This window comes from Saccopteryx bilineata, chromosome 4, assembly GCF_036850765.1.
Source record: "Saccopteryx bilineata isolate mSacBil1 chromosome 4, mSacBil1_pri_phased_curated, whole genome shotgun sequence".
NCBI lineage: Eukaryota > Metazoa > Chordata > Mammalia > Chiroptera > Emballonuridae > Saccopteryx > Saccopteryx bilineata.
Window position 1 is genome coordinate 147,859,429 of NC_089493.1, and position 10,828 is coordinate 147,870,256.

General features: G+C 40.0%; 1 protein-coding gene across 4 annotated transcripts in view; it reads left to right on the forward strand.

Annotated features, from left to right (window-relative positions):
- SLC26A3 (solute carrier family 26 member 3) overlaps positions 1-6,731 on the forward strand; it is a 49,223-nt gene extending 42,492 nt beyond the window's left edge. For 3 of the 4 annotated variants that reach the window (XM_066272187.1, XM_066272188.1, XM_066272186.1), the window contains 4 exons: positions 231-285; positions 3,317-3,459; positions 3,587-3,652; positions 5,343-6,731. In XM_066272187.1, coding sequence (XP_066128284.1) covers positions 231-285; positions 3,317-3,459; positions 3,587-3,652; positions 5,343-5,366 — 288 coding nt within the window. In that variant the 3' untranslated portion in view covers positions 5,367-6,731. The remainder of the gene's footprint in view (positions 1-230; positions 286-3,316; positions 3,460-3,586; positions 3,653-5,342) is intronic. The other variant, XM_066272189.1, reaches the window with a different exon arrangement.
- Positions 6,732-10,828: the final 4,097 nt, after the last annotated feature.

The window sequence follows — 10,828 nt, forward strand, 5'->3', positions numbered from 1 at the left end:
ATTTTCCCCTTTTAACTTTTTCATCAGGAGAATTCTTTCATTTGGATTTATTTCTTTCTGTCACAAAGTCTTGTTTTTAACTTTAGTGTCTTTGTACCATTATCTCTTTTCAAAATATAACAGGTTCTGAAATCAATATGTGATCCATTAGGTATAATTATGACAGTTTTCTTCACATTTCTGACAAGTGAAACTGTTTCACAAGAAGGGTCTACTTTTCTTTTTGACAGATTTTGCAAGAATTTATCAGGATCAAAGTAGATGTGTATATCGTTGGAACTGATGGTAAGTTGTTTTATTTTTATATTCTGACAATCCCTTCAGGTTTATTGCCAACTCTCAATCTAGAGAGTCTCTCCAAGAACAGCTGGTTTTTATGATCACCAAGAAGGGAATCTAATTTGTAGTTGAGCCTATAGAAGTCCCTCTGGAAATAGTTTCTTTATATTTTAGTTGTGTCGATTAAATTAAATTAACCTTACAATTTGAATCCTAGTTTAATAGGCAGTAAAAAGTGAATATGTAACCACTTTCTACTCTAACCTTCCTGGAAAGTAGGCTTGTTTTGTCTTCTTGGCCTCCTTTGTTCTTCAGCCCATGCTAACCTGGTTTCTGCTTCACCTCTCTGATGATGTCATCAGTAATGTCCAGATTGCCTCCATCCCAGCCTCATTTTCATCGAGCTGTAGCATTTGGCCCTTTCTTTAGCATTTGTCTTTGAAAGTCTCTCCACGGCTTCTGCAAGGCTGTTATGATTCACTCCGCCACTCTCACAGCTCCTTGGGGTCTGACGTGGTCCTCTCCCACTCTGTCCATCTTTCCCAGGCTTCACCCTTAAACCTTAATCCTGTGGACTCTTTCTAGTCAGTCTGCTACATGCTTATGACTTTTGTTAATGATTTCCCAGCCCTTTTTTGAGCTGCAGATCCATGTATTCAATTGTCTGGGTGTCTCCCAGGCACCTCAGAATCACATGTTCAAAACTAAACATATCATTCTCCCCCCAGAAACTATCCTTCTCCTTTCCAATCTCAGTCATGCCATCACCACACACCCAGTTGCCCAAAGTAGAAACCCTGGAGCCATCTTTAATATCTCCTTCTCCCCTTCCTTCTACATTCAATGAGTCACCTGTAGACATTGCCTCCTGACTCAGTCTCTTCCTCTCCACTTTCCAAACCTTAATCCAGACCTTTATCATTTCTCATCTAGGCCCTGGGGAAGAAGTTTCTAACTAGTGTCCTTGTCTCTAGAATGACTTCCAATCCCACTTTCTGACTAGACAACTCCTTCGAAAGTTTATCTCTCAGCAACTGTGAGGACTTCCTTGCTTCCTCAGGCAGAGCACCATGGCCTTCAGACTTTTTGCACCTGTAGGACTCACACATCACATTATTCTGCAGCTCTATGCTATCTCACTAGGTGACTTTCTCTCCCAGGGAAGGTTCTGGGTGCTAGAACACAGCTGCAAATAAGACAAGCCCCTGCCCTCGTGAATCCTACAGTCTAGAGGAAAAGCTAGATAATAAGTAAACGAAAACATATTTCGGGTAGTAAGTTCAGTGAAGGACGATGCTGGTTGAGAGACAGAGCAACAAGGATGGTGCTATTTTAGACAGGTGGGCAAGTATGACCGCCAGTGTGACATTTGCACAGGGCCTGGACTGAGTGAGGGACTCAGCCCTGACAGGGTCCTGGGGGTACAGGTCCTGAGGAGGCGTGAAAGTGGCATCTCTAATTTTCCCTTTCTACTGGCTCCTGTCCCTAAAATCTACAGATATATTCTAGATTCAAGGCTTCCCTCCACTTAAAAATATCCTCTTGATCTCAGTAGCCCTATAATCTGGTAAACAATTTTACTCCTCCATCATCCCACATCTTTTTCAAAGTCCCTCTTCCTGCTGCCTCTGCTGCCTGGCATCCCTCTCAGTTCTCAACAAAAACTGTCGCCTTCTTCCCCCCATGTGCCACCCACCTTCGTCCTGGGTTCTGGAGACTGAAGCCCCTCTCTTGCCTTCCTTCAGTCACTGCTCGGTCCTGTCAGTGTTGAAAGCTTGCCTGTGAACAGACTTTTCCACTTCCATGTTTTCATACTTTCTCTTCCTCCATTTTTCTCCAAATCTTAGTCACTTTTAAATGGTATCTGCTTGGTCAAGTTTTCCCAGACACCCGCCAGGAGAAAACAATCTTTACCTTATATCCTCTGAGCGGCCATAGCACATAATCTGTACCTCTCTTATTGATCCAGCAAAATGATGAGTATGTGCTGGTCATCAATTTAAGAACTAAGAAAACACTGATGATAAAGATCAGATTGCTTCCCACCTTTCTTATTCTATACTTCTCCTTTCATTACTATAGGTATACATAAATGTTCTTTATCCTGAGGGCAAGATTCATGCATAATTTATCTTCTGACCCCTCATATTACCCAGCCAGGGCTTTGAGGTAATATTTTTTGACTGATCTGTGCAAACAAGTGCCGCACCTACAAGAAAGAGATTCCTCCAAGGTGGCTGGAGATGGAATGTGGGGTGGCCAGCAGCTTCAAGAAATGGACTACAGAAGTAACTGGCAAATAGTAGGTCTGGCTATCCAGAATGACAGTGGAGCACTGCTTTGTGAGCATGTGTCCTATTCTGGCAGAATCCCAGTTTTTGCGAATAAGCCACATGTGATGTGCCAATCATTAACTGGGGCAAGTAACTCACTAGGCTTTCAAGAACTGCTGAAAGTTTTTTTCATTTATACCTTTTCCTTCAGACATTTTACCTTAGGGCATTAAATATATACTTTTATTTATTTATTTATTTTTTACAGAGACAGAGAGTGAGTCAGAGAGAGGGATAGACAGGGACAGACAGACAGGAACAGAGAGAGATGAGAAGCATCAATCATTAGTTTTTCATTGCGTGTTGCAACACCCCAGTTGTTCATTGATTGCTCTCTCATATGTGCCTTGACCGCGGGCCTTCAGCAGACCGAGCAAGGTTACTGGAGCCAGCGATCTTGGGTTCAAGCTGGTGGGCTTTTGCTTAAACCAGATGAGCCGGCGCTCAAGCTGGCGACCTCGGGGTCTCGAACCTGGGTCCTCTGCATCCCAGTCCGACGCTCTATCCACTGCGCCACCGCCTGGTGAGGCCATGTATATACTTTTATTAGAAAGATATCCTTTAGTTTCAGACGACTGTGCTGACAGTATCCTTTGCAGATCCCAAACACAGCCAAACACTGATGAAATATACATTTGCAAATGAAAATTAAATCCCCAGCCTCAAGTACTTCTTCCTAACTATTCTTTCTTTTCTCTCTTCAGATGATTTCATTGAGAAGCTTGTACGGTGTGAATTTTTTGATGATGAAGTCAAGGACTCAATATTTTTCTTAACAATCCATGATGCTGTCTTGCATATTTTGATGAAAAAAGATTATAGTACTGCAAAGTTTAATTCCAGTCAGGTAGTAGCTTTATTATAACATTCACATTTGTATAACCAAATATCTTTGCTTCTTAAATTTCCCTTTATTTTCCAATATTTAAAAATATTGTTCCTAATCCATTATTCTATTATGATTATTTTTTCAGGGAACAGGAATAAAATTGGATTGTACCACAAATACATATGGAGGATTACATAATTGGGGATGTAAGGTAAGATGAGTCTCCAGCAGTAGACATCACAACACAATCAAACATGGGAGCACTGAGGCCTGCTCCACGTGCTGCAGAGAGTCCAGCACTATTCGAGCCCCTGGGCCTCGTGCCGAGAAAACTGAAACAACACCAATCTCACACAGGCTTTGGGAGAAACGACTCAAACCAGGACAGGATGAAAAACAGGGATTCTAGATCTCAACTAATGCAATATTGAGCATACACAAAGAAAACTTTTATATCTTCAAAGTACTTACAACCAACATCTTTTTTTGGTCTTGTAATGATCCATGAGGTAGGAAAGTATTGCTCTTTTTATTTATAAACAAATTAGTGATGGAGCTGAGACACTAACACATACCTCCTGCCTCCCAGGTACATGGGAAGGCCCTCGCACAATGTCTACCTACTCCAGCAAAGCAAGTTAAGTTTCTTCCTTTCCTGACTAGGAAAAAACTGCCAAATTATCACTTAACTGGACAGTCCCATTCCATTCTAGAACATTCATTTTTAGAATATTCAGTCCTTTAAGAGAATATCTATAGTTTGGGAAAAGCAGAACCACAAGACAGGTATCTGCTGCAGGACAGGTACATGAAGGTGCATTATATTTGTTATCTCAATCCTTACAATATTCAAAGAAGATATCTTCAATTCACAAATGAGGAAGTTAGGAGGGCTTAGAGAACTTAACCAGTTTGATTAAGGTCACACACAATAGTGACAGCAACAGGATTTGAACCAAGATCGATCAACAGGATTTGATGCCAAGACCTGTGCTCTGTTCCTTTGATGGAAGATCAAAGTAAGGGTCCTGAGAAAGAATCTAATAATGGTCTTCAAGTATGGGAGGTGGCTGGTGGTATTTCTCTTATTTGAAGAAAGGTCTAAGAGAAATAGCAAATGGAATTTAGATTAGAAATAAAGAAGAAATGGTAAGAGTTACATTAAATCAAAGAAGGTTGGATAAAGAGCTAGTCCAGAAAATCAGACAGGTGTGAAATGAGCAGAGAGCTGAGAATGAATGAGCAGTGTTTATTTCCCAAGGTGGGGTTTCCAAGAAACTCAAATTTAGCACCTGCCTAAACCCCCATGCAGACAGCCTTCCCAAGAACCCTCTGCCTAAGAGCTGGATTCAGAATCATCACCAAGTTTTAGAAGATAAAGTATAAGAACAGAATTTAAACCTGATGCCTGATTAAAGCTTTAGAACCAACTAATAGAATGTAGTCAGCACCATTTTATACCCGTTTCTCCATATGACACATTTAACCCCCGCTCCTTGCACTACTAAGAGGAAAACAGATGAGCAGTCATGGGTGAGCCACCAGAGTGGCTTAACCGAGTGTGCCTGGTGGACACGCACAGCCCCTTGGAGCTTGGGTGCCACATGGAACAAACGTGAATGAATACACTGCTATGTGAAATGACATTGTTACTTTAAGTTAAATTAGACCTCCAAAATATATTTATTTTACAACCTGGTGTCACATGGTTTTATGTTAAACAAGTAGCAATGAAAGGTATTTGACTATTAAAGTTCAAGACAAAAATTTGTTGATGATTATGGCAAATTCTAGCTCCTAGTTTTAATCAGATTGATGATATTTTAAATGCAAGATATGATTGTTGAAAGGGATAGAATTTAACACATTTTTTAAAACAAGAACTTTCTATCTTCTTCCAGGTACCAATTGAAACGAAATTCTAATCAAAATTAAATTTAGAGGGATACTCATTTGACTGTCACAGAAACTTATTGTTAACTTCAAATATTATATGAAGAATGTTTTTATTTGACAGAATTATGTTTCAAACTTTAGAACAATGTTATTCTAGCTTGGTATATTTTTCACATATGTAGTATAAAATTATGTAAATACTCTTAATGTTATAGCTTGTAGACTTATCAAAGGAAGAAAAATTTTTGTTTATATGTATTTTTGTAGCACTGACAGATTTCTACCCAAGTCACTAATTTCATGCATGTTTTACAGTCTACTTACACTACTGCTTTGAATCTTGTAATTTATACTGCTCATACTACAATAATATAGCTCCACTTAAAAAAAAATCAGTTCGTACAGTAGATGTGTCTCTTTTTTTGTTAAATTTCTTCTTTGTTTTTTGAAACATGCTTGCTGCCCGTCCCTTTTATCATGATCCAGTTGGTAGCTTGCTTGCTACATGAGAATCTTCTAAACCTTCAGCAATGAGACTTCTTTGTCCAGACTTCATGAGTATCACTACAGCTTTTTACAGCATCCGTTCTCCTATCCAGATTTAGACACAATCTTTTCATAACTAGCTTTAGAAGCAAATCCTTATTTTTTTTCCACCTTTTACTATGAAAATTCTGTAAACTAAGAGGATAAAAACTGAAAAGGCAAGAAGGTAAAAAGTAAGGGATAACTTGATATGTAGCCAATTCTTCTTGGTCTTCCTGGGAGAAGAGACAAGATAGCAGGAGGAGGTCTGCCTCTTCATTGCTGGTGATTATTGTAACTCACAGGCAGAATGGCAGCTCTAAGGCTCAGCTGACTGGTGGGTGAGATTCAGCACACATCTCTTTTTCACTGGCACCATTCATGGTGCAAATTGTATTTCTGTAATAATTAAAAATAAACATCAGCACTAACAGAAAAAAGATTCAGTGCCCTCTGTTCAAATCAAACCACTTTGTCAATGGGAGCTATTGTATTTCCCGGTTGTTCTAGACCTCATCTCTAAACGTTTATTCTCAAACTATCCTTCCACCCTTTATCAGTGTCTTTACTGAGTGCGCTTGTCTGTTGGCCTTTTTTTTTTTTTTTTTTTTTTGTATTTTTTTCTGAAGCTGGAAACAGGGAGAGACAGTCAGACAGACTCCTGCATGCCCCCGGCCGGGATCCACCCGGCAAGCCCACCAGGGGCGACGCTCTGCCCACCAAGGAGCGACGCTCTGCCCCTCCAGGGCGTCGCTCTGCTGAGACCAGAGCCACTCTAGCACCTGGGGCAGAGGCCAAGGAGCCATCCCCAGTGCCTGGGCCATCTTTGCTCCAATGGAGCCTTGGCTGCGGGAGGGGAAGAGACAGACAGAGAGGAAGGAGGGGGGGGGGGTGGAGAAGCAAATGGGCGCTTCTCCTATGTGCCCTGGCCGGGAATCGAACCCGGGTCCCCCGCACGCCAGGCCGACGCTCTACCGCTGAGCCAACCGGCCAGGGCCTGTCTGTTGGACTTTTAAACCAATTACAGAAAGGTGAGACAAAGGTTTATTTACATAGCTACTCTTATTAAAAAACAGAGCATCAACCTTCTTTATAGCAACATTTCTTAAACTATTTGCATCCTGAAAACCTTAGAGAGCCTCATGCACCCTGAGGTCTTTAGGAAAGAAGATACACATACACATACACATTTATAGATGATGCCCTGTGAGTCTTGTTAAGAGTGCTTTCTTTATAGAAAGCAGGAATAGAAATAAAAAACATGAGCCTATTTAATTAATCGTTTGGCTTGGGAGTAAGAGGGGCCAAAGCCTTGTATAGGATTATCACTGACGCCTGCACCTTCCCAAGCAAAGGTGCCCTCTATTCTTATTGCCAAACAAAATATTATAGAGCTGGAACAAGCACTCCAGTTATCATGCTCCCGGCACAGTCCACTCAACCCTCACATCTTAGAGGTTCCCTTACCCTCACCCTTAAATGTTTTGCCTCAGCCTGACCTGTGGTGGCGCAGTGGATAAAGCGTCGACCTGGAAATGCTGAGGTAGCCAGTTCGAAACCCTGGGCTTGCCTGGTCAAGGCACATATGGGAGTTGATGCTTCCAGCTCCTCCCCACCTTCTCTCTCCTCTCTCTCTCCCTCTCTCTCTCTCTTCCATTCTCTCTCCTCTCTAAAATGAATAAATAAAATAAAATTTTAAAAAATTAAAAAAAATTATTAAAAAAAAGAATACATTAAAAAAAAAAAATGTTTTGCCTCCAAGGCCTCCGAGATGAACTTGCGTTGGGTAACGGGAACACACGGGACTTGGCCTCCACTGCCTGGCTCAGAGCAAGTACTAGAAATTGACTAGCACAAAAACCTGATCCCTGGTTTAGGAAGAGTCCAACAGAGCGTGTTGGAAGATGAAAATAAAACAAATTAAACCGAGCCAGATGGCAGGGACAGAACAACTTGTGAAACAAAGAAAGTTTGAAGCAAATATATGTTGAGCAGTTTATCTTTAAAATTGATTTCTATAAATAGTTTCATTGCAAATTTATCTACATTTTAAGCATATTTGCTGAACATATGAATATAAAAAATAACTAATGAATTAAAGTGGAAAATAACACTTTACAAAAATAAAATAATTTTCTAATAATTATTTAAACATTTGATATCTTGTTTAAACACAGTAACTTACCAGTTAGAAATGTAAATGAAATGTTTTAAATGCAAGCTTGACTACACTGTGTAAACAAGAACGGAGAAACGAAGCAATTCATTCGCTTTGGACCATCTACACCCGGATGTTCATGTGTCAAACCCATCTGCTCCTCTCCTCCTGGAATCGGCTCCACCAGCACCTCTCCACCTCAGTCAGTGCTGGTTCCGTCCTTCCAGTTGCTCAGGCTGAAAAATCGGGAAATTCTATTGATCCTACCTTTAAAGTACACCTGGGGTCAATTCGTTTGATTCTCAACCTATCATTCATAAGATGGGTACAATATTTATCCTCACTTTTTATAAAAGCAAAATAAATCAAGCCACAAAGAGGATAAGCAATTAGACTGTTATACGGTTGATGTATCAGAGCCAGAATAAAGTTGGGACGGTTCCTCCCCAGAGCCCAGGCTCCTAACCGTTGAGAAATACTGTCTCCTAAAAGAAATTAAAATCTGTCTAAAACTGATCTAGTAAACGGCAGGACTAAAGTCAGGAACAATATAGGTGCATTTTGCAGATTTGTTCCAAAGTCACTAACTTAGAATTGTACAAGTATATGTACCTAGAAAAGCTATTAGAAAATATATTCAGGATTATGTAAATAAACAATATTTTCTCTCTTTATAGTTGTGTGTATGTGTGTTTTAGTGATATGTCTTTTAAAATACATTTTTTTCCGGTCACTATACTTTGAAAAAAATTAGAAGAACTTTTTGAGGAAATTGAGGGATGACGACCACAAACAATTCCCAGACAAGTTAGAACATAAACTCCTAAAGAGCAGGGACTGCTTCTATCAACTCATCGTATATCCATATCTAACATATATAAAGTTAGTGTTTAATTTAAATACAGAAAATTTACATTTTACTTATTTTTCTTATATATTTGTCTATGATTCATATATTTATTTTATATGTGTGTGTGTGCACCTGTAACACTAGTCTTGTGTAATCTATCGTACTTCCCATGTATAAGGTGCACCCTTTTTCAAAAAATTGGGGGTCTGAAAACTGGGTGGCATCTTATACAGTGGTTGTAGACTTTTATGCTTGCATTTCCTGTTTTATTTGCACTCATTGTTGTAGTTTTTTTACTTGCTTTTTCCACTTTTTCGCGCTTGTTGTCTTTGTGTTCATTGTTTTGCACTTGTTACCAGTATATTACGGTAGGGTTATGTTTTGCCATGTTCTGCCCAGAAACAGTTCAGAAAAAGTTTTTGTACAGTGCTGAATTCAAGTTAAAGGTGATCCAGTTTGGAAAAGTGAATGGAAATCGTGCTGCTGAACATAAGTTTGGTCCTCCTCCAACTGAGAAATCAATCTGAGACTGGCTACGGGAAGAGGAAACCTACTGAAAACGCCACAACAGAAGAAGTTCATGAGAGGCAAGTCAGCAAAATGGCCTGATTTAGAGAGGGAATTGAAGTTGTGAAGAGCAAAGGGCAATTGAATTCCTGTGTCCACAAAGATGGTTCAGCATGAGGCAAGAAAAATTGCTGATGAAAAAGAAATTACTGATTTCAAAGTGGAATGGACTAAGCATGCATACATGCACCAGATTTGCCCAAAAGATGCCTGAAAGCTATGAGCAAAAGGTCCTTGAATGTAATCATTTTGTCATTCGATGTCAGAAGACACATCAGGTTGAATTGGAACAGATTGCAAAGATGGATGAAGTCCCCCTTCAATTTGATGTCCCAAGTAACAGAACTGCTGATAAGAAGGGGGTGAAGACTAACTGTGAAGACAAGTGGACATGAAAAGAGCCATTACTCAGTTGTTTTAGCTTGTTGTGCTGACAGAACTAAGCTGCTTCCTATGCTAATTTCCAAATGCAAAAACAATGCCAAAAGAAGACATTACTCAAGGAGTGATTATACACATTCATGACAAGGATTGAATAGATCAGGATGGGATGAAGATCTGGTTTGAGAAAATTTGGAGAAAGAGACTGAGTGGGCCAATTGGTGCTTGATCAGTCCAGGGCACACATAACAAAAAACACAAAGAAGATTGCTGCAGAGAAAAAAACAAAACTTGCCATCATACCTGGGGGCTTGACATTCCAGCTCCAACCAACTGATGTCAGCATTAACAAACCCTTCAAAGCTGCCATGAGAGATGAATGGAACCAATGAAGTTTCTTGGGGACAATTTGACACCAGCAGGAAGAGTGAAGAAAACAACTATAAGGAGAAGTTTGTACCTGGGTGAAAAGATCCTGCAATAATATCAAGATTGAGATCTTTGTTAAGTCATTTAAGAAGTGTGGCATTGCAAATGCCATAGATGGAACTGAGGATGGGGCAATATATGAAGACAGTGATTCATCATCAGACACAGATGAGGACAAGCTAATGATGGGAGTTTTGACAGTGATGGGGAGTTGTATGAGTTTTATAATGAATAACACTTGAGTTCAATAACTTTATGTAATACATTTTTTTCTCAAATTTCGGTCCCCAAAATTAAGTAGTGTCTTATACATGGGGAAATACAGTATTTAAGCAACTTTCTGACTGGTCTTTGTGTTCCTCATCTCCTCAGCAGATATTTCACTCCTTTGCTTAGAACCCCACAATGTCTTCCCATATAAGAGGAAGGTGTCTTATGATAGCCTAGGAAGCCTATGATCTCTGCATTGTTACCTCTCTGACCTCCTGCCACTAATCTCAATCATTCCACTTTACTCTGCTCAGTGTTCCTCAAATACGCCAGGTGCAACGTGCTCTGGAACTGTCCTCTGGAAAGTTCTG